Source organism: Macaca mulatta, chromosome 6 (genome assembly GCF_049350105.2).
Source record: "Macaca mulatta isolate MMU2019108-1 chromosome 6, T2T-MMU8v2.0, whole genome shotgun sequence".
NCBI lineage: Eukaryota > Metazoa > Chordata > Mammalia > Primates > Cercopithecidae > Macaca > Macaca mulatta.
Genome location: NC_133411.1, coordinates 141,241,127 through 141,265,769, shown reverse-complemented (window position 1 = coordinate 141,265,769; position 24,643 = coordinate 141,241,127). Strand labels below are relative to the sequence as shown.

The window sequence follows — 24,643 nt, the reverse complement described above, 5'->3', positions numbered from 1 at the left end:
TTAGGCAGTTAGATGCAGCCATGTCGCTTCTTGAACACTTTGCTGCTTAGAAATTTCCTCTGCCAGATACCCTAGGTTGTCACTCTGAAGTTCAAACTTTCATAGGTCCCTACAGCATGAACAAGGTGCAGCCAAGTTCTTTGCTAGGGCATAATGAGGGTGACCTTTGCTCCATTTCTAGGTTCCTCATTTCCATCTGAGACCTCGTCAACCACGCCTTCACTTTCCATATCACCATCAGCATTCTGGTTACAACCATTTGACCAGCCAAGCACTATTCTAACTTCTGGGAATACAGAAGTGCTCCTCATGGAACTTAACAGTCTAGTGGAGGAAGAAGGACAATAAATGCAACAAAGAAGTAAATTAGTCAGGATGTCAGAGAGTGGTAAGTCCCATGGAGAAAAATGAAGCAGGGATGCATAAAGTTAGTTCAGAGAGAGAACAGGATACAATTTTAAATAGTGTGATCAGATAAGGGTTTATTAAGAAGGTGGCATTTAGGCCAAGACATGAAGGAAGTAAGAGAGCAAGCTATGTAGATAGCTGGGAAGAGCATTCCTAGGAAGAGGGAACACATATCTAATAGAGAAGCATGTCTAGTATGTTCAAAGAATAGCAAAGCCTTGGTAGCCTTAATGAAGAAAGCAATGGAGAGAGTAATAAGAGATGAAGTCAGTGAGCTAAAGGAGGGCATGAAGATTAGAGTAGGGCCCTATAAACTGGGTGACCACTGTCAAGTGAAATTAAGGCTGTTGAGGCAGAAATGATTTGATAAAGGTTTATTGTAAGCCAAATGTGAGGATAAGCCCAGGAAAACATACCAACAAAGTTGAGAGTGTTCTGGAGTCTGTTACAAGTTGGAAAGCTTTAATAGGAAAGTTAGAAGAAAGGAGGGGGACTCTTCGTACAGGAGTTTTCCTTTTTCATTGGAGGGTACAATACAAAGGTTACAATAATTGGCTACAGTTTGCAACATGAAGACTAAAATGTCTACATGCAAGACAATCAGTAAAACCTTATGACTCAGAAATAAATCAGTGTCCTTTTCAGTGTCAGTAGGTGGTGCATTGATCAGTACATCAACAATTTGAGGAACTCATAAGATTCCTTACTCAGGACAAGGTATCACCATGAATCACAAGACCTTCCCAAGATGGGTTAATTTGGAAGCTGTTTACTTTTAAAGTAAACTGTCAAATGTGACCTGTAGGTTATTGCCATATATAATTTGTCATCCAAACTGGAAGACTTCTAGAATGAAAGGTGGAGGTGAGGGTTATTAATAATTAACACTAGGGCTGGGCGCGGTGGCTCACGCTTGTAATCCCAGTACTTTGGGAGGCCGAGGCGGGCAGATCACGAGGTCAGGAGATTGAGACCATCCTGGCCAACATGGGGAAACCCCGTCTCTACTAAAAAAAAAAAAATTTAGCTGGGCATGGTGGCACATGCCTGTAATCCCAGCTACTCGGGAGGCTGAGGCAGGAGAATCACTTGAACCAGGGAGTCGGAGGTTGCAGTGAGCCGAGATCGTGCCACTGTACTCCAGCCTGGCAACAGAGTGAGATTCCGTCTCAAAAAAAAAAAAAAAAAAAAAAAAAATTAATACTAATTCAGTGGAGAGAAGCCAGGGCTGTCCTGGACAAACTCTGACGTGTAATCATTCTACTTATGGACCATTGTAAGGACTTGGGCTTTTAAAAAATCTGACTGAGATGGGAAGCGATTGGAAGGTTTTGAGCAGAAAAGTAACATGATATAATTGAGATAGCTCTGACTACTATGCTGAGAGTAGATTGAAGGGGCGTAGGAGCAGCCTTAATGAGGAAGGATTGGCTGGGGGCTAACAGAATACAGGCAAGAAACTGGATTCTACATATGTTGAAATTATGGCAAAAGACTTTATTGACAGATTGGATGTGGAGTACGAGAGGAAGAGCAGCCAGGAAAATAAAGTTCCCATTTTCTGAGTTGGGAAGGACTTCAGGAAAAGCAGATTTGGGATGAAATTAGGAGCTAAATTTGACATGTTATGTTTGAGACACCTATTACGTATCCAAGTGAGGATATCGAGTGGGCAGTTATTATGTGAGCCTGGAGTTCACTTCTCTCTATGTATGGGTGTTCATCAATGCAGAGATGATATTTAAACCATGAGACTGAATTTTTTTAAAAAGGAAGAGGACCGAAGACTAAGTTCTGGGCGCTCCAATTTTAGGCAGTAGTGGAGATGAAGAAAAACCAGCACACTAGATGGTTAAAGAGCAGCCAACAAGGTAAGAGGAAAACCAAGCAAGTGTCATTTTTGTTGGTTTTTTTGATACAGAGTCTCACTCTGTCACCTAGGCTGGAGTGCAGTGACACAATCTCGGCTCACTATAACCTCTGCCTTCTGGGTTCAAGTGTTTTTCTTGCCTCAGCCTCCCAAGTAGCTGGGACTACAGGTGTGTGCCACCATGCCCGGCACAAGTGTCATGTTGTAGAAAGCAGTTCAAGGATGAAAGAGAAATGAGTTTGTCACATGCCTTGAGAGGTCAGGTAAGAGGAGGACTATGAATCAACTATTGAATTCAGAAACATGCAGGTCACTGGGGACCTTGATAGAGGTGCTCTGGTGAAAGGTGAGGGCTAAAGCTTAATTGTAGTGGGGCCAAGTGAAAATTGAAAGAACAAAGTTAAAAGTAGCAAGTAGATATAGCAATCTTCCAAGGAGTTTTGCTGCTAAGGGACAGGGAGATATGGGGCAGGAGCTGACAGCAGAAACTGGATTGAGAGAGAGCTTTTACAGCCTGTTTGCATACTGAATGGGAAAGATCCAGTAGAGAGGGAAAAGATTTATGATGGAGGAATCAGGAGAATTGCTAGAGCAACATCTTTGAGTTGGTAAAGGAGTAGGGGGCAGGGCGGGTAAGGAGTATATAAGGCTGGGGCCGGGCGTGGTGGCTCACACCTATAATCCCAGCACTTTGGGAGGTCGAGGCAGGCCACTCACTTGAGCCCAGGAGTTCAATACTAGCATGGCCAACACGGCAAAAACCTGTTTCTACCAAAAATACAAAAATTAGCTGGGTATGGTGGTGCATGCCTGTAATCTTAGCTACTTGGGAGGTTGAGGCATGAGAATCGTTTGAACCGAGGCAGAGGTTGCAGTGAGCCACTGCACTCCAGTGGGGAGGAGAGACCATTCAGGAGAAACAGGAGAAAAGACAGAGTGTGTGGGTACAGATGGAGTTAGGCTGGTGTATTATGGTGCTTGTAGAGGTTCCCTCCATTGCTTCTATTTTCTAGGTGAAATAGGAAGCCAAGGCACAGCTGAGGGTGAGCATGGGGGAGGAGGTGATGGAGTTCTGAAGAGAAAGAAGGTCCTCCAGGATAGAGAATGAACCAGGACAATTAGGATCCTCTTGAAGTCACTGATGGTCAGTTTAAAGTGAAACCAGTCAGATGGAATATATTTTCCATCTACATTTGGCTATGCAGGTGCTAGAAAGAAGTAGGAGGGAGGTTAGATTTAACCAGCTTTATAGTTCCCCCAAAAGCAAGGCAGATAAGAAAGGGGCAAGGAAGTTGATTATGATGATTAAACATGGAATTTAAGCTTGCCAAGAAGGGGTATGAGGACATGAGTAAGATGAGAGATAGTGAAAATGTGGACATCTTTGCCAGGTATGGAGCCAAACACAGTATGCATTGTCTCATGTAATATCCACCCAAAGGGGACTGTTATCATCCCTCTTTACAGATGAAGAAGCTGAGTTTTAGGGAAGATTATAACTTGCTCGAGGTCACACAGTTGATAGAGAAGGGACACACCCAGTGTCAGGTCCTGGAACACTTGTCTCCAAAGACTATGTACTTAGCACTATTTGCTTTAACTGCAGTATTACTGAGCATTAAAAAAAATTGATGATTATGTACAAAGGATGGTAATTTTGTCCAATATATTTTTGTTAATATTTTTCCAACTTGTGTTAATTTTAAGATTTTCTGTTGTACAGAATTATTTAAAAGTTTATAGTAAAATACATCTTATCTTCAATTTCCTATTCATCTTAAAATTAAGTATCACCTATATTTTCTTCTAGCTTTTGATTTATTTATTCTTGGCTCTATTTTATTTACATTTATTACATTTGGCTCTTTAGTTGATCAGGAATTAATTTGGTGTGTGATTTATGGTAAGATACTATTTATTCCCCCAGTTTTTCCATTTTTACCAGTTTTTTAGCTTGTCAATTGTCCCAGCACCAGTCTTCAACAATGTATCATTTTCTTGATAATTTATAATTCACCTTTATCATATGTTACAATTTTTTCAACACTTGGGTCTGTTTCTGCCATACCTCTTCTATTTTGTTGATAGATTTATCTTTCCTCTGTGTATGTGTGTGTGTGTGTGTGTTTTCCAGGAAACCCAGAGTAATCATTGTGTGTTTTTATATATTTGAGAGAACATTTCCCCTTATCACTGATCTTTTCCAAAAATTTCTTAAACATATTACATATTTGTTCTTTCAGATGCTCGTTACAATTATTTTTTAACTTCTTAAAATATCTCATTGAGGATTCCATTCTAAAATGGCCGAATAGGAATAGCTCTGGTCTGCAGCTCCCAGTGTGATCGGCGCAGAAGATGGGTGATTTCTGCATTTCCAACTGAGGTACCTGGTTCATCTCATTGGGATTGGTTGGACAGTGGGTGCAGCTCATGGAGGGTGAGCCAAAGCAGGGCGGGGCACTGCCTCACCTGGGAAGTGCAAGGAGTCAGGGAATTTCCCTTTCCTAGCCAAGGGAGGCCGTGACAGATGGTACCTGGAAAAACGGGACACTCTCGCCCAAATATTGCACTTTTCCAAAGATCTTAGCAAACAGCACACCAGGAGATTATAAGCCGTACCTGGCTCAGTGCTAGTGAGCCTTGCTCACTGCTAGTGCAACAGTCTGAGATTGACCTGCGAGGCAGCAACCTGGCATGGGGAGGGGTATCTGCCATTGCTGAGGTTTGGGTAGGTAAACAAAGTGACTGTGGAAACTCGAACTGGGTGGAGCCCATCACAGCTCAGTGAGGCTGGCTGCCTCTGTAGTCTCCACCTCTGGGGGCAGGGCATAGCTGAACAAAAGGCAGCAGAAACTTCTGCAGACTTAAACGTCCCTGTCTGACAGCTCTGAAGAGAGCAGTGGTTCTCCCAGTATGGTGTTTGAGCTTGGAGAACAGACAGACTGCCTCTTCAAGTGGGTCCCTGACCCCTGTGTATCCTAACTGGGAGACACCTCCCAGTAGGGGGTGACTGACACCTCATACAGGCAGGTGCCCCTCTGGGACAAAGCTTCTAGAGGAAGGATCAGGCAGCAATATTGGCTGTTCTGCAGTATTTGCTGTTCTGCAACCTCTGCTGGTGATACCCAGGCAAACAGTATCTGGAGAAGACCTCCAGCAAACTCCAAGAGACCTGCAGCTGAGGGACCTCACTGTTAGAAGGAAAACTGATGAACAGAAAAGGAATAGCATCAACATTAACAAAAAGGACAGCCACACCAAAACCCCATCTGTAGGTCACCAACATCAAAGACCAAAGGTAGATAAAACCACAAAGATGGGGAGAAACCAGAGCAGAAAAACTGAAAATTCTAAAAACCATAGCACCTCTTCTCCTCCAAAGGATCGCAGCTCCTCGCCAGCAACGGAACAAACCTTGGTGGAGAATGACTTTGATGAGCTAACAGAAGTAGGCTTCAGAAGGTCGGTAATAACAAACTTCTCCAAGCTAAAGAAGGATGTTCTAACCCATCTCAAGGAAGCTAAAAACCTTGAAAAAAGATAAGACAAATGGCTAACTAGAATAAACAGTGCAGAGAAGACCTTAAATGACTTGATGGAGCTGAAAACCATGGCACAAGAACTTTGTGATGCATGCACAAGCTTCAATAGCCGATTTGATCAAGTGGAAGAAAGGGTATCAGGGATTGAAGATCAAATTAATGAAATAAATCGAGAAGATTAGAGAAAAAAGAGTAAAAGGAAACGAACAAATCCTCCAAGAAATATGGGACTATGTAAAAAGACCAAATCTACATTTGATTGGTGTACCTGAAAGTGACGGGGAGAATGGAACCAAGTTGGAAAACACTCTTCAGGCTTTTATCCAGGAGACCTTCCCCAACCTAGCAAAGCAGGCCAACATTCAAATTCAGGAAATACAGAGAACACCACAAAGATACTCCTCTAGAAGAGCAACCCCAAGACACATAATTGTCAGATTCACCAAGGTTGAAATGAAGGAAAAAATGTTAAGGGCAGTCAGAGAGAAAGGCTGGGTTACCCACATAGGGAAGCCCATCAGACGAACAGTGGATCTCTCAGCAGAAACCCTACAAGCCAGAAGAGAGTGGGGGTCAATATTCAACATTCTTAAAGAAAAGAATTTTCAACCCAGAATTTCATATCAAGCCAAACTAAGCTTCATAAGTGAAGAAGAAATAAAATCCTTTACAGACAAGCAAATGCTGAGAGATTTTGTCACCAACAGCCGTGCCTTACATGTTTAATTTAGAAGCACTAAACATGGAGAGGAACAATTGGTACCAGTCACTGCAAAAATATGCCAAATTGTAAAGACCTTCGATGCTATGAAGAAACTGCATCAACTAACAGGCAAAATAACCATCTAACGTCATTTTGACAGGATCAAATTCACACATAACAATATTAACCTTAAATGTAAATGGGCTAAATGCTCCAATTAAAAGACACAGACTGGCAAATTGGATAAAGAGTCAAGACCAATCAGTGTGCTGTATTCAGGAGACCCATCTAATGTGAAGAGACACACATAGGCTCAAAATAAAGGGATGGAGGAAGATCTACCAAGCAAATGGAAAGCAAATAAAAGCAGGGGTTGCAATCCTAGTCTCTGATAAAACAGACTTTAAACCAACAAAGATCAAAAGGGACAAAGAAGGCCATTACATAATGGTAAAGGGATCAATTCAACAAGAAGAACTAACTATCCCAAATATATATGCAACCAATACAGGAGCACCCAGATTCATAAAGCAAGTCCTTAGAGACCTACAAAGAGAGTTAGACTCCCACACAATAATAATGGGAGACTTTAACACCCCACTGTCAATATTAGACAGATCAACGAGACAGAAGGTTAACAAGGATATCCAGGACTTGAACTCAGATCTGCACCAAGCAGACCTAATAGACATCTATAGAACTCTCCACCCCAAATCAACAGAATATACATTCTTCTCAAGCACCACATCACACTTATTCCAAAATTGACCACATCGTTGGAAGTAAAGCACTCCTAAGCAAATGTAAAAGAACAGAAATCACAACAAACTGTCTCTCAGATCACGGTGTAATCAAATTAGAACTCAGGATTAAGAAACTCACTCAAAACCATACAACTACATGGAAACTGAACAACCTGATCCTGAATGACTACTGGGTAAATAATGAAATGCAGGCAGAAATAAAGACATTCTTTGAAAACAATGAGAACAAAAACACAATGTACCAGAATCTCTGGAACACATTTAAAGCAGTGTGTATAGGGAAATTTATAGCACTAAATGCCCACAAGAGAAAGCAGGAAAGATCTAAAATCGACACCTTAACATCACAGTTAAAAGAACTAGAGAAGCAAGAGTAAACAAATTCAAAAGCTAGCAGAAGGCAAGAAATAACTAAGATCAGAGCAGAACTGAAAGAGATAGAGACATAAAATCCCTTCAAAAAAAAATCAATGAATCCAGGAGCTCGTTTTTTGAAAAGATCAACAAAATTGATAGACCGTTAGCAAGACTAATAAAGAAGAAAAGAGAGAAGAATCAAATAGATGGTATAAAAAATGATAAAGGGGTATCACCACCAATCCCACAGAAATACAAACTACCATCAGAGAATACTATAAACACCTCTATGCAAATAAACTTGAAACTCTGGAAGAAATGGATAAATTCCTGGACACATACACCCTCCCAAGACTAAACCAGGAAGAAGTTGAATCTCTGAATACACCAATAACAGGCTCTGAAATTGAGGCAATAATTAATAGCCTACCAACCAAAAAAAGGCCAGGACCAGAGAGATTCACAGCCAAATTCTACCAGAGGTACAAAGAGGAGCTGGTACCATTCCTTCTGAAACTATTCCAATCAATAGAAAAGAGGGAATCCTCCCTAACTCATTTTATGAGGCCAGCATCATCCTGATACCAAAGCCTGGCAGAGACACAGCAAAGAAAGAATTTTAGACCAATATCCCTGATGAGCATCGATGTGAAAATCCTCAATAAAATACTGGCAAACTGAATCCAGCAGCACATCAAAAACCTCATCCGCCACGATCAAGTCGGCTTCATCCCTGGGATGCAAAGCTGTTTCAACATATGCAAATCAATGAACGTAGTCCATCATGTAAACAGAACCAAAGACAAAAACTGCGTGATTATCTCAATAGATGCAGAAAAGGCCTTCGACAAAATTCAAAAGCCCTTCATGCTAAAAACTGTCAATGAACTAGGTGTTGATGGAATGTATTTCAAAATAATAAGAGCTATTTATGACAAACCTACCGCCAATATCATGCAGAATGGGCTAAAGCTGTTGACCTGATAGATACGGGTTCAAGAGGACACAGCTGAATACCGTGCTTAGGAAAAGAACAGTTTCAAAGGCCTTCCATATTGTCAGATTTGATGATTTCCTCCTTGGTGCACATCTCTCTTGGCTGTGAGGCACATAAACAACCTCTATCAATCTAACTGGTTTGTGCATTTTTTCTGATTTTATATCTACTAGCAAAATATATCTTAAGCCATTTTTAGGAAACAGGAGATTTAGTCACATGCTCAACAAGAGCACAACAAATGGGGACCATTTAATGGTGTAAGGGCTGTGAGGTATAGCTGCTGAAACTGTAGCTAGGAGCTGCCTTGCTGCCTTCTTGCAGGCAGATTGGCCAGATGAGCCAGGCTAAAATACAATTAACATCTGCCATTGTGGTATAACATGAAATATGGATACCTGGTCTTTGTCTCAGTTCTTGTCATAGAGTTCCCCAAACCTCTAGAACTTCCTGAGTGGTAGGAGTATCTCATTAGTCATAATGAGCCCCTTGGATTAGATAACTCCTGAGTTTATGCTAATGAGGTTACTTAATGTGGGGCCCTAGGTATTCTTATGATGGGGCTAGTCCCTGGAAAGACCGGTCATTTGAGGAATTAGAGGGTTGGAACTTTCAGCTCTACCCACTGACCTCTGGGTGGGGAAGGTGCTGGAGATCAAGCTCTCTAAAAACTCTTGAACAACAAGATTTGAGGAGCTTCCAGTAAATGTGTCCACAAGCTGGGAGGGCACTGCACCCCAGCTTCACTGGGACAGAAGCTCTTGCACTTAGAATCCTTCCAGACCTAGCCCTACATGCTGCTTCATCTGGCTGTTCATCTGTATCCTTTATAATAAATTGGAAAATGTAAAGGTTTAGCTGAATTTGGTGAGCCTTTCTAGCAAATTAATTGAACCCAAGAAGGGGGCTATAGAAACCCTGGTTCGTAGCTGGTAGGTCAGAGGTGCGTGTGGCTTGGACGTCTGAATGGCATCTGAAGAGGGACAGAGCACACAACCTGTGGGATCTGATACTGTCTCCCGCAGATAGGGTCAGAGCTGAATTCCATTAGAGAGCACCCTGTTGGTATCTGCTGGAGAATTGCTTGGTGTGTGAGGAGCCCCCCACCACATCTGGTCACAGAAGTATTGCGGGTTGACTGTGACAGTAGAGGGTAAAAAATGGTTTGTTTTTTCCTCTAACAGCCATCAATCCCTCTCAAAGGAGTTTGTAAGGTTTTTTGGATAGGAATGCTGTGTATAATCATTTGGTTCACTTCAGAAACTACTATAATTTTGAATGTGCTGGTTTGCTTCCAAATGTACACACACACACACACACACACACACACACACACACACATTGTTGTCACCTAATATTTGCATTAATAAAATGATGTTATTTTTATTTGGATAGCATTTGTATAATTGGAAAAGAGGGTTAATCTTTATATATATTTTACCAGTCCTTGACTAACATGTTTTCAAGACCTCTTACCAATCCATTTCATCGAATTAATGAGTAAGGAGACTCTCTAGAAATGGTTGGTTTGCAAAGCAAGGACATTATCTGGAAGAATTCTCCAGAGTTTACTGTATGACGAGCATTTCTTGATAGCAAGGTTCATTTTAGTGTCAATCATTACAGTCAGTCCATTTCAGCGGGAACAACGGATTTCTCCACAGAGTCTTATTTATCTGTTTTTCACTTCACCAAATGGGGGAGATATTTTTTCAGAATGCAGTTATTAGAACCTTGGGATTTTCTTCTGTCTCCATTGAGTCTCTTGTTTTTTTCCCAGATCTGAACCTGAAAATAAAATAGATGCTAAAGAAAATTAAATATTCAAGACTTTCCTCCTCAAAACGCTCCAAACTGACATTGAAAAATATTTCTCCAATCAATGAACAAGTAACTCTAATGAGAACCTCATAGTGTAGATCTAGTATTTTATGCTTTTAAACATCTGAGGCCACTTTCTTAATTAAGTATAGAAGCCAGAATTTAAACTCTTTCACAGTTTTCCCAAGCAAATGATAGAGAGGGAGGCATGAAATTCTTGGCAATTAAAGTTGTTACAGAAGTAGTTCTATCATTAGAACAAAACAACTTATCAAAAATGGGCACTTTTTTGCTGTAAATGTTCTGTCAGGGATCAGAATTAATTCACATGCAGAGTTACCTTTATCAAGGCCAGGCACTGAGAACACTTTATGTTTTGTCACCTCAAAATAGCCATATGAAATATCCCATATAGCAGATGGGAATACTGAGGCTTAGTGAATATTAAGTGATATGCCCAAATGTTTGCAGTAGATTTGGGATTTAAAGCCAGGCAGTGTTACTCAAAACTCTAAACTTCTCCTAAATACTACTAATCTTTTAAATGTTGGCTGTGGTGTCATAAAAAGATACTGGTCTTTGTCCCTGGTTCCTGACACGGAGATCCTAAATCTCTTATAATTTCCGGAGTGATAGGGCGTGATAAGAGCTTCTGTTGTTCTAATGAGGCAACCCTGGCAGGGCCCTTAGATAGCTTCAGGGTGGGGGCTGGTCACCAGAAGACCAAGCCTTGATTAGAAACCTGGAAACTCTGGGGAGAGGAGAGAGGCTGGGGATAGACTTAATCCATCATGCCAATGTGACTAAACCTCCATGAAAACCTCTAAATGATGGGGTTTGGAGAGCTTCCGAGTTGGTGACCACATCCATGTGCCAGGAGGGCAGTGCACCTTATTTAACTCCACAGGGACAGAACCTCTGCACTAAGGACCTTTCCAGACCTCTCCACATGTACCTCTTCATCTGGCTGTTCATTTGTATCCTTTATAAGAAACCAGTGTTTCAGGCCGGGCGCGGTGGCTCAAGCCTGTAATCCCAGCACTTTGGGAGGCCGAGACGGGCGGATCACGAGGTCAGGAGATCGAGACCATCCTGGCTAACGCGGTGAAACCCCGTCTCTACTAAAAAATACAAAAAACTAGCCGGGCGCAGTGGCGGGCGCCTGTAGTCCCAGCTACTTGGGAGGCGGAGGCAGGAGAATGGCGTAAACCCGGGAGGCGGAGCTTGCAGTGAGCTGAGATCCGGCCACTGCACTCCAGCCTGGGAGAGAGAGCGAGACTCCGTCTCAAAAAAAAAAAAAAAATAAATAAAATAAAAAAAAATAAAAATAAAAATAAAGAAACCAGTGTTTCTTATAAAGTGGTCAGTGTTCTGAGTGCTGTGAGTCATTCTAGCAAATAATCAAACCCGAGGAGGGGATTTGTTTGGAACCCCAGATTTGGTAGGAAAGTCAGAGAGAAATGTGGGTAACCTGGGGATCTGACACTTGCGAGTGGCGAGTGAAGCGAGGCAGTATTGTGGGACTGAGTCTTTACACCTATGGAGTCTGATGCTAACTTCAGGTATTGTCAAAATTGAACTGAATTATAGGACACTCAATAGGTGTCAGAATTGGTTCGCGTCAAGAAGAAAAACCCTTGCACAATCTCATAAGCCAAAAAAATGAGGTTGAATTGTTTTATTTTTGCATTTCCTTATTAATGTGGACAAATAACTTTTTTCATGTGTATATTGGACCCTGAAGTGACTTCTTCTCTAAACTATCTGTTCTTATCCTTTGCTGGTTTTCCTACTGAACTGTTTGTCTTTTTCTCACTGATTGCTATGAGCTTTTTGGATATTAGGTATATTAGCCTTACATCTAGATTTTGTGTAGCAAATATTTTCTCCTGGCTTATTGACTTTTGCCTTTGTGGGTGGTTTCCTTTTGCCTTGCCAATAATTTTAAAAATGTACAATCAGATATATCAATCTGTTCCTTTATGGTTCTTTGATTTTATGTTATGCTCGGTAAGATCTTCTCTAAGGTTATAAAAATGTTAGTTTCCTCCTGGTACATTTATGATTTTACATTTTTAGGCCTAAATTTTTTAACTGTCTGGATTTTATCTTGATGCTTTTTTTTTTTTTTGGAGACAGAGTCTTGCTCTGTCACCCAGACTGGAATGCAGTGGCACGATCTTGGCTCACTGCAACCTCTGTCACCCTGGTTCAAGCGATTCTCCTGCCTCAGTCTCCCAAGTAGCTGGGATTACAGGGGTGCACCACCACGCCTGGCTAATTTTTGTATTTTTGGTAGAGATGGGGTTTCATCATGTTGGCCAGGCTGGTCTTGAACTCCTGACCTCAAGCAATCTGCCTGCCTCAATCTCCCTAAGTGCTGGGATTACAGGTATGAGCCACTGTGCCCAGCCAATGCATTTTTTTAAGATCCAACTTTTTAATTTATTCAGAATGTCTAGCTGAATGTTCTAATACCTCTTACTGAATAATTATTCCCCCTTGACTTTGCTACTTTTTATTACATAGTGAATTTTTTATTTTCTTAGGTTTTATCCTGAACTCTGTCCCATTCCACTGGTTTCTAGTCCTATACCATTATCACACTGTTTTAGTTACTATTGCTCAACAATATGCTTTATCATTATTATTATTTTTGAGACAGAGTCTCGCTCTGTTGCCCAGTCTGGTGTGCAGTGGCACGATCTTGGCTCACTGCAACCTCCACCTCCTGGGTTCAAGCAATTCTCCTGCCTCAGCCTCATGAGTAGCTGGGACTACAGGCATGCACCACCACGCCCAGCTAATTTTTGTATTTCAGAGACAGGGTTTCACCGTGTTGGCCAGGATGGTCTCGATCTCTTGACCTCATGACCAGCCCACCTCGGCCTCCCAAAGTGCTGGGATTACAGGCATGTGCCACCGTGCCCGGCCTATTATTATTATTATTATTATTATTATTATTTGAGATGGAGTTTCGCTCTTGTTACCCAGGCTGGAGTGCAGTGGTGTGATCTCAGCTCACTGCAACCTCTGCCTCCTGGGTTCAAGCAGTTCTCCTGCCTCAGCGTCCTGAGTAGCTGGGATTACATGTGACTGCCACCGCACCCGGCTAATTTTTTGTATTTTTATTAGAGACGAGGTTGCACTATGTTGGCCAGGCTGGTCTCAAACTCCTGACCTCAGGTGATCCACCTGCCTCTGCCTCCCAAAGTGCTGGGATTACAGGTGTGAGCCACTGTGCCCAGTCAGCAATATGCTTTATTATCTAATAGAGCTAGTCTCTGCTTATTACTCTTCTCTTTTAGAACCTTCCTAGCTATTCTTCCATGCATATTCTCCCTAAGGCATTTCGGTATCATTTTGTTAAAAGTTCTACTTACCATTTCACTTTCTGCATCTGCTCTAAGGTTTCGGGAAGAGTCATTCCTAAACTTTCAGGGAAAAAAAGGGTGAGAATTCCAATCAGGACAGTCAGACTACCCATGACGATGTAGGGCAGCATTCTGTTGTAAGCACCTATAAAGCACAGGACATAAGAACATCAGTCAGAAACAAGGACTCTCTGGGCACTCTTGAGCATCATTTTGTGAAGGTGGTGAACAGTATAAGAGAATGGATTTAAATCTGAATATTTTCAGATAAAAAAAGTAAGCAAAATATCAGTTTCTTTTTGGCAGATGACAATATGCATTTCTGTAATCCTTTTGCATTATCATAAGGCTTTTCATTCTCTCCTGTCAACTGGTATCCTCTAAGCTACTACTCAGTCATATGTGACAGATGTTCCTTTGGTAGAGTTCTTTGCCTACCAGAGTTATCTTCTTAAGGTAGAGGTAATTGGAAATGGGGGATAGGAGGACATCAAGGAGAAGGAGGTTAACCAGGATGTTTCAGGGATGGGTTTTGGCCATGATAAGTCTGGTGTGACCTCTGCTTTTGCCCAAACTAGTAGGCTGCAGTGGAAAGTTAGGTCCACAGAGCTATGAGACTCAAAAAACAAAACAAAACAAAACAAAACAAAACAAACAAAAAAACAACAACTAAGTATTATTTTCATGCCAGATTAAATCAGTAAACAATAAGTATCAGGCACATTCTGTAAAGGCACTGTGTGCCTGGATTTGGCTTCTTTTTGCAGCACTTACATGTCTTGGGTTAATATGTAATCTCTTCTTTATGAAGCTTTACTCACACAGGAGAACAACAGATTCTCATCTTGCTTTGCCTGTGTATACGTACAGAGCTTACAGAGGAACAGCACACCCATGGATTTCATTTGACCCAAAACATAAGGAAAATATTGTTATTGCAGCTTCTCTGAGGCCTCTGTGTCACTAACAGGAGTAGCTATGTGGAGTAAAATGCTCTTGGACTCTATCTTATGTACCAGTGTCTGGCCACTGGACCGTCTGAGCATAGTATGAAAGTACAGGGAAGGACAAAGGGAAAAATAACAGCACTCTGTATAATCTGCTATCTCAGGTGTGGCACAGGGCAACAGTGCAGAATATGTTTAAGTTAGGAAAATGTTTCTCTTTCTCTATAAGGATTTGGATTATACCTTTCCTGAGAATTCATATATGTTCTCAGGTGTGTGTGTGTGTGTGTGCATGTGTACCAGTAGTTAACCAACTGCCCAATTCATGAGGTGTGTCTGCATTTCTCACCAGTAGAGTCCTTAATGAGGAGCAGGCATGGGGTGTCAGATCCTACATCAGATTGAACATGCTACTGAAACACCTGTGTAGTGTTATTTCAGATTGACACCTTTGAGTATATAAAAACTAAAATTGTCTTCATTACAAAGATATCATAAAGTCAAAATACAAATGGTAAACTAGAAAAAATATTTACAACATATATACAAAGGGCTAATTTCTTCCATTGCAAAGAGAAAAAGATGAATACACCATTAAAGAATGGGCAAAGAAGGCTGGGCACAGTGGTTCGTGTCTGTAATCCCAGCACTTTGGGAGGCCAAGGTGGGTGGATCTCCTGAGGTCAGGGGTTCGAGACCAGCCTGACCAATATGGTGAAACCCCGTCTCTAATAAAAATACAAAAAAAAAAAAAAAAAAAAAATTAGCCAGGCATAGTGCATGCACCTGTAGTCCCAGCTATTCAGGAGGTTGAGACAAGAGAATTGCTTGAACCCGGGCAGCGGAGGTTGCAGTGAGCCGAGATTGTGCCACTGCATTCCAGCCTGGGTGACAGAGTGAGACTCTGTCTCAAAAAAAAAAAAAAAAAAAAAAAAAAGGGCAAAGAACATGAGCAGTCAGTTCACTGAAAAATAAATAGAATGGCCAAAAAATACACAAAAACATGCTCAACCTCATTCATAATTAATAAATAGGAATGAAAGTAACAATGATATCCATTTTTCACATAACAGATAACCAATGATTAAAAAATTCGGTAGGCCAGGTGCTGTGGCTCAAGCCTGTAATCCCAGCGCTTTGGGAGGTTGAGGCGGGTGGATCACTTGAGCCCAGGAGTTCAAAACCAGCCTGAGCAACCTGGCAAAATCCCGTCTCTACCAGAAAAAAAAAAAAAAAAAATTAGCTGGGCTTGATGGTGTGCATGCCTATAGTCCCAGCTAGTTGGGAGGCTGAGGTGGGAGGATCTCTTGAGCCTGGGAGATTGAGGCTGCAGTGAGCTGGGAATCTAGGATGGCACCACTACACTTCAGAGTGAGACCCTGTCTCAAAAAAAAAAAAAAAAAAAGAATTAGGTAATCTTTATTGTTGGTGAGATTATTGAAAACAACCACTCTTACCTATTAATAATTAAATTATAGTTTGGTACAATATGTAGAGTTCAATTTGGGAATATCTATGAAATTTTTTTTTTTTGAGACAGAGTCTCGCTCTGTCGCCCAGGCTGGAGTGCAGTGGCCGGATCTCAGCTCACTGCAAGCTCCGCCTCCCGGGTTCACGCCATTCTCCTGCCTCAGCCTCCCGAGTAGCTGGGACTACAGGCGCCCGCCACCTCGCCCGGCTAGATTTTTATATTTTTTTAGTAGAGACGGGGTTTCACCGTTTTAGCCAGGATGGTCTCGATCTCCTGACCTCGTGATCCGCCCGTCTCGGCCTCCCAAAGTGCTGGGATTACAGGCTTGAGCCACCGCGCCCGGCTCTATGAAATTTTTAACTGCACTCTTTGCTGCAGGAATTTTACTTCTATGAATCTATCTGTAAATCCAAATATATGTAAGTAAATTCACAAAGGGTGTAGGAGCATAGGAGAATGTTCGTTGTAATGTTATTTGTAATAGCAAAAACCTGGAAATGACCTACATGTCATTCATTGGAGCCTAGTTAAATAAATTATGTGTTTCAGTATAAAAGTAAGATTTTCATTGTGAAAACGTCAAATAGCATAGAATGTACTGGAAAAAAGTACAAATTCACCTCTCCTCTCCCAGGAGGAGCCCTAGAAAACCAACATGAACTGTTTGGTGAGTTGTTCTACAGACATTTTGTTTTGCACATCATGTACACACGTGTGTGTGTGTGTGTGTGTGTATATATATATATATATATAATTTTTTAATGGCACTCTTTGCTCCAGGAGTTTTACTTGTATGAATCTATCTGTAGATTATACTTAGGTATACTTATTTTAAAATGTACTTATACACATTTTTAAAAGGAGGTGCCTATTTAAAAAGAAGGTAAAGGAGCAATATATAACCATTTGGAAGGATATTCTGATACAATGTTAAGTTTAAAAAGTTTCAACATATATAATGTTATTTATGTGTTTATTGTTTTTATTTATTATTATTATTATTATTTTGAGACAGAGTTTCACTCTTGTTGCCCAGGTTGGAGTGCAATGGTGCAATCTTGGCTCACTGCAGCTTCTGCCTCCCGGGTTCAAGCAATTCTCCTGCCTCAGCCTCCAGAGTAGCTGGTATTACAGGCACCTGCCATCACACCAATTTTTGTATTTTTAGTAGAGACAGGGTTTCACCATGTTGGCCAGACTGGTCTCGAACTCCTGGCCTCAGGTGATCCACCCACCTTGGCCTCCCAAAGTGCTGGGATTACATGCATCAGCCACCACGCCCGGCCTGCTTGTGTGTTTAAAAGAGTATATACATACATGCGTACATGGTGTTGTGCAAAACAAAATGTCTGTAGCGCTATTCACCAAACAGTTTGTGGTTGGCTTTCTAGAGCTCCTCCTGGGAAAGAAGAGGTGAACTTGTACGTTTTTTCCAGTACATTCTATGCTATTTGACATTTTCACAATGAAAATCTTACTTTTATATTGAAAACTAATTTAAAGGAAGAACAAATGCACAAGATGCAGCTCACCGAGGTAAACAAAGTAGGGGGCAATGATGCTGCCCACTCTGGAGGCCATGGATGTGACCCCCACTGCCATGTTCCTGACCAGGGTTGGGTAGAGCTCAGCAGTGAAGACATACAGCATGGAGAAAGCAGAGGTGATTCCAAATTTTCCCAGCATGACCAGACCAATGGATAAGAAGTAATAATCTGGAAAAGAGACCCAGTATAAGCAAGGGTGCTTTTAGAAGTGATACTTTCTTGTATCAGTTGTTTTTATTGTCTTTTTTGCTTCAGTGGGAGTATTTTTATTAACATAAATATATTCCAAAAATAGCATGTTCTCTTCCAGTGTCCTAGTATTTGGGCATGGACAAAGATGGAGCATGAGGGGTGGCTTTGTACTTTGTTCTACTGTTATTCTAGGTCATTAATGCATTCAGTGACCTTTGTTGACTTGTCTTTTGTTTGTTACAACAGTTTCATGGGTAAGCTATTAGCATGTTAATATAGTTAAGTTTTATCTTCAAAGAGGAGGACCAATCCTTTCTATCCTGTTTCTTATTACTAAGAAATGTGTATTTCTATTACTATCAATAATTTATTGACATTTTAATATTATGAGAACATCAGAAACAAGGGGAAAAGGGAAGCATATATCCTTTTGTGCGCTATTTAACTACTTAAATATTCAGACCAGAAAACCACTGAATGTATCCTGGAACCGACATGTCCTTCTCACTGTAATACTTGAATATACACAGGGAAAAGGTTTGAGAGTAGCCAGAAATTAGGAATCATGACTATGAGTTAAAGGGAGATTTTAGGTGAGTCTTTCTGTGAAGGGGATAACTGGAAGAGTTACTTTTCCTCTTTGGTGCTTTCTGCTTCTCTGAGGCTGTCTCTTTTGTTTGGGGTAGTTGTTTTGAACACAGGAAACAACATACGTAGTGAGCAATCAGCTGTCTAATTGACTTATGAATGGCTTATGATGTAAAGGCTGAATAAACATGGAGCAGTGACTCAGAATCAGCCTAGTCAATATGTGGGTCTTTTCTGGTAAGCTGTTCATCTTGGTTAACTTCTTACCCACAGGTACCAGTTGAATGAAGAGAAGCACACCTCCTCCCCAGAACAGTACTGCAGCTATGATATAACGCCTGGGCAGGGTTCGCAATAGCAGCCAGGCTGTAATGTAAGCTGGAATTTCAATCAAAGCAGAGAGGAAACAGTTCAGGTAGGCATCTCCATGTAAATTAGGAGTATCCAGAGACAGAGCAAAGTAACCCACTGAGGTCAGCATCCTGAAAGAAAAAGGGATGTTGTGAATTGCTCTAAAATTTTATGATGGTCAAGAAATTCTCTATATCTTGCTGTCCTATAAGTAGCCACAACCTTGTTGGCTACTTAAATTTAAATAAATTAAAATTAAATAAAACCACAAATTCAGTTCCTTAGTTATGCTAGCCACACTTCAAGTGCTCAATAGCCACGTGTAACTAGTGGCTACTATATTGAACAACACAGATATGAAACATTTCCGTCACTGCAGAAGGTTCTATTGGATAGTGCTAGTCTATATATACCAATATTCAACAATAACTTTTCTCAGGTAGTTGATTTCAAGTTTTCCTATTTCCTGAATAGTTTGTACCTCCTCAGTCTCTTAGAGCTATTATTTGAAGAAAAAATATTAGTCACATCAGTGAACATAAAATCCAGATTTCATTCTTTAACAAAAAAGAGATACAAGGGTCATACTGTGGGATTCACTTAGAATAAATTCCAATTCTCTTTAGGGAAAAGAGTGAATGTCCCCTAAGGCTTCAAATTATCACAGAGTGCAGCCTGTATATTCTGTCATTATAGTTAACTTTCATGTAGAAGCTTCTCTGTGGGCCGTGTGTGGTGGCTCATGCCTGAAATCCCAGCACTTTGGGAGACCGAGGCAGGCAAATCACCTGAGGTCAGAAGTTTGAGACCAGCCTGGCCAACATGGTGAAACTTCGTCCCTACTTAAAAGACAAAAATTAGCCAGGCGTGGTGGTGGCATGTGCCTATAATCCGAGCTACTTGGGAGGCTGAGACAGGAGAATAACTTGAACTTGGGAGGCGAAGGTTGCAGTGAGCTGAGATCACGCCATTGCACTCCAGCCTGGGCAACAGAGCTAAACTCCATCTCAAAATAATAATAATAATAATAATAACAATTAATAAAAGAAGCTTCTCTGTGGAAAAAATAACTATGTAACTGAGTACCCCCATTTTTCTAAGGGATAGTTTATTTTCTCTCTCTCTTCTTTTCTCTTTCCTCCTTTTCCCCACTTTCTACTTACCTCTTTAGAAGTGCAATTATAGCCTTTTAACCTCCTCTTCACTAGACACTCCCTGCAGGGCAAGTTCATCTAACTATGTGCTTAGAAGATCCAGAGTGGAACTCTCACCCCCCAGATTTCCTCAAGCGATATCAGTCAATTTCCAACCTAAAGTATGCCTGCTAGAGTTTTTGGCCACCTATACAACCTGTTTCTGCCCATGAAGGCGCCAGCTCAGCTGCCCAGTAGATAAGGCAGCAAGCTAGCCCTCTGAGCCCTCACCTGCTTGCATCCTCCCCTGCCTTTTAGAAGTGCCTGCTTTCCACTTCAAAAAGAGAAGCGGTACCCTTTAGGCAGGAAGCCAATACCCTTCTCCCTAAGCTAGATTTGGAATAAAAAGTCACTTTCGTTACATCAGACCTTGCTCTTGTTAATTGGACGCCGCAAGCTATGAGTGACTGAACCTGAGTTTCTGTTACAACTGCACTATGCAGACGCCCCTGTGTAGAAATTTGTTTATTATTAACATGACTGAGAAGCAGAGGATATCTGAAAAATGATTTCAGGAACACTGGTGGATCTTTTTACACATACTAGACCCAAATTAGATAATGCAAGGACTAATTCATAAACAAAACAAATAATTAAACTTTACTGCTCAAGGGATTTTAGTGATTTTCCCATTTAGTAATAGGAGCAGCTTAGATAGAACTAGTGACTAATTTTTTATTAGCTTAGTAGCATCACTGCCCAAGAGCATTTGCATCAGGGATATATATATGCGGAAATGTCAGAACTAAGAAGGCCGTGTACCTAGGACAGACTTGCTTAATTCAGAGGCAGAAGCTCTGTCATTGATCTCTTCTAATTGCCAAGTAAGATGGCCCTTAAAAATAAACTTAGATTAGCTGCAGCCTAAATCTGCCAGTTCTGACGATCATCGTGTGTGCGTGTCTGTGTGTGTGTGTGTGTGTGTGTGTGTGTGTGTGTGCGTGTGTGCTGCCATCATAGGGTAGGAATTTTCTTTTTTCTTTCTCTTTTTTTTCTTGGCAGATAAATTATTAAATCTAATCTATAAAGCCAATTCACTATTTCTGTGCCTGAAAGCCACTTGTTAGTTTGCTATTGGCACGTATAAGAAGCTTATCAAGGCTCCAATCCAGGCAATGGGGATCTAGGTTATTCTAGCCTCACTGTTCAATTGCCAGGTCAGCTTCAGGAAGCAGGAGCTAAATTAGCATCTCTGCCTCAGGCACCAGGGACATCATTAGTCTTAATCTCATAATTTTTGGTGGGGAGGGAACCCTTACCCAGGGACATCAATGATCTCAATCCCATAACTTTAGGAGGGGGAAAGGGAATGCTTTCCCTTTGGGCCCCAGTACTGCAGACTTAAATACTGTACCCTGTGCCTTTTTTTTTTTTTTTTTAAGATGGAGTCTTGCTCTGTTGCCTAGGCTAGAGTGCAGTAGTGTGATCTAGGCTCACTGGAACCTCCACCTCCTGGGTTCAAGGGATTCTCCTGCCTCAGCCTCCCGAGTAGCTGAGATTACAGGTATGCGCCACCATGCCCAGCTAATTTTTGTATTTTTAGTAGAGACAGAGTTTCACCATGTTGGCCAGATTGGTCTTGAACTCCTGACCTCAGGTGATCTGCCCACCTTGGCCTCCCAAAGTGCTGGGATTACAGGCGTGAGCCACTGCACCCAGTGACATTTTTTCAGTATCTAGTCCCGTGAACTGAATCGAGGCATTTCAAAATAATTTAGAACTTTATATTCTTAATTTTTCCCAGGAAAACCCAGGCGTTGCCATAATGTTCCTCTGAGTTAAAGAAAATCAGTTGCATACTTATGTGCCGGATGTCTGCATTTCCAGGTCACTTATTACTTACCATAGCAGCAAAGACATAATGGTCATTATGGCAATATTCCAAGTTCTGAATAGGTCCAGAATGAAAGCTTTCTGCTGCTTCAGGGGATTTAGCTCCTGTAAGCAAAATAATGCAAATAACCATAAGATTAAGAGGTAGTAAGGAAGTATCTTTGGCTATGATGCATGGGGAAAACTTATGCATGCAACTCTCACTTCACCTTGACTATGCTTAGAAGTCTGGGAATTGGAGGCAATAGGGCATCTACATATATGATGCTTATTCTGACACTTTAAAATGTTTGCAGACCATTTTACACAGAAGCCTTTTAAATATATAACACCCACTTCCCTGTCTTGTTATACAAAGCCTGTTGTCTAATATAGCCTTTCTCTGACTGACAGTCAGAGAATGGATGTCCTTTACCACACTGATCTGTGATCCTCAGGACTGCCTATTGAAGGGTAGGGCCATGTAGTCCCTTCGTTGAGGCCATGTCTGCTTTTTACACATCTCTGTTTATTTGCTTATTTGTTTTTTTTAGATGGAGTCTTGCCCTGTGGCCCAGGCTGGAGTGCAGTGGCGTGATCTCAGCTCACTGCAACCTCCACCTCCCAGGTTCAAGTGATTCTCCTGCCTCTCAGTCTTTAGCTTACTGCTCTATAAAATGGGTATATTAATTGGGAGTTGAGAGACTAAATGAGATCATACATATATATATGTAATATATGATCCATATATATATATATATGAGCCATATATATATATGGCTTAGCACAGTGCTTGAACCATGGTAAATGTCCAATAAATTTAAACTATTATTATTATTATTATTACTGTATCATTGAGGAAAAGAGGCTAGCCATCAGTGGTCAGTGACAAATCCTTACTGCTATTGATGAGCTTATACTCTTTTACTTTTATTTATATTTATTTATTTACTTACTTGTTTGTTTTTTGAGAGGGAGTTTCACTCTTGTCGCCCAGGTTGGAGTGCAGTGGCGCGATCTCAGCTCACTGCAACCTCCGCCTCCCAGGTTCAAGCAATTCTCCTGCCTTAGCCTCCTGAGTAGCTGAGATTACAGGCACCCACCACCACACCCGACTAATTTTTGTATTTTTAGTAGAGATGAGGTTTCGCCATATTGGCCAGGCTGGTCTCAAACTCCTGACTTTAGGTGATCCATCTACCTCAGCTTCCCAAAGTGCTGGGATTACAGGTGTGAGCAACTGCGCCCGGCCTATTCTTTTGCTTTTAATTTGCTGATATTAACTTGCCATGAGTTATGAATCAAGGTAACCAAGCTGATTAGAATTGAAACTAACATAAAAATTATTAGGCTCTGAGGTGGGGAAATCTCTTAAGGATGAAGTACCAGGACTTTGTGACTTTGTGGCCCTACAGTGCATGTGCAGTAAGAGACTGAGGGAGGAATTTCTATTATGAAGAAGTGAGAGTGCCAGGCCTGCCTTCACAGCAGGTGCTCTCCAAATGTGAGTGTCCTTCTTTCTAGTAATGAGCAGACACTTACACAGCTCACAGCCACATTGCCTTTTCTCTACTGCACTATTTGGATTGTAGAGCCCCAGAACATGGGCCCCAGCAGAATAACCCTGGTACTACAACAAAGCAAAGCCCCTGCATAAACTAGTGGGAACTAGATATCCTCTTGGAGGGTTCTGGGGTGGTGCACACAGACAGGACCTGTGGACCAGGCCTGTGCTAACACTTGGTGGTTCCACGGGGCCCTTCTCAAATGCAGGTTGCCAGGTTCCTCCCTGGGCTTGCCTACTTCGACTCTTTTAAACAGAGGCCTGAGAATCTGTATTCTTAAAGCACTTGGGTGATTGTGATGAGCAGCCAGGATTGGAAACCTCAGAATGAGAATATCCTTATATCCAGTGGTTGTCCCTGGCCGGGGTGGAGCCACCAAAATGTCTTTGGATCAGGTACCAGGAGCAGGTTGAAGGTGCTTCTTCTGAAGCCAAGGATGCTTGAGACTGCTTTCTAAGACAATGCTCTACTCTATATCTTTTCCTGTCGAAGTTAATGCTACTGCCTCTAACATGAAGTGAAAAATCACAGTTGTTAAGAGCATGTGCTTTGGTGCTTGGGAGAACTAGGTCACAAATCCCAGTTTAACGTCTGTGTGATCCTGGGCAAGTTCCTTAACTTCACTGTGCCTTAGTTTCTTTTTTTGGGGAAAAAAAAAAAAAGCATGGGCATTAAATGAGCAGAACACAGTGCCTGGCATTTGGTAGGCTCTTCAATATCATTCTAAATAGGGTGCAATTGCTGGCACAGGGCTCTGCAGATCCTCCTAAAGAGGATCCTACAGGAGGTGACCAGGGGAGATGACCAGGCCTCAGGAAAGCGCAAGCCCCCTTTCCCTTAATGGGTTTGTCCAGTTCAGGCTAGATGTGCATCATGGCAGGAAGAAAGAAGGCACTGTCAGGCTGAGGATGGTGGCTCACATCTGTAATCCTAGCACTTTGGGAGGCAGAGGCAGGAGGATTGCTTGAGCCCAGGAGTTTGAGACCAGCCTGGGCAACATAGTGAAACCCTGTCTCTACAAAAAAAATACAAAAAGTTAGCTGGGTTTGGTGGCAATTGCCTATAGTCCCAGCTTGGGAGGTTGAGGTGGGAGGATTGCTTGATCCCAGAAGGTTGAGGCTACAGTGAGCTGTAATTG

General features: G+C 41.6%; 1 protein-coding gene and 1 long non-coding RNA gene across 4 annotated transcripts in view; one reads left to right on the top strand and one right to left on the bottom strand.

Moving 5' to 3' along the window:
• The first annotated feature begins 147 nt into the window (after nt 1-147).
• LOC106998941 (uncharacterized) lies at nt 148-7,328 on the top strand. The gene is made up of 3 exons (XR_003730549.2): nt 148-388; nt 2,141-2,279; nt 4,522-7,328. It is a non-coding gene; the product is annotated as an uncharacterized LOC106998941 (long non-coding RNA).
• A 2,673-nt stretch (nt 7,329-10,001) lies between these two features.
• SLC22A4 (solute carrier family 22 member 4) overlaps nt 10,002-24,643 on the bottom strand; it is a 50,662-nt gene continuing 36,020 nt past the window's right edge. For 2 of the 3 annotated variants that reach the window (XM_002804508.4, XM_078005157.1), the window contains 5 exons: nt 21,972-22,066; nt 18,852-19,066; nt 17,790-17,972; nt 13,849-13,984; nt 10,002-10,432 (listed from right to left, as the gene is read on the bottom strand). In XM_002804508.4, coding sequence (XP_002804554.2) covers nt 10,357-10,432; nt 13,849-13,984; nt 17,790-17,972; nt 18,852-19,066; nt 21,972-22,066 — 705 coding nt within the window. In that variant the 3' untranslated portion in view covers nt 10,002-10,356. The remainder of the gene's footprint in view (nt 10,433-13,848; nt 13,985-17,789; nt 17,973-18,851; nt 19,067-21,971; nt 22,067-24,643) is intronic. The other variant, XM_015140728.3, reaches the window with a different exon arrangement.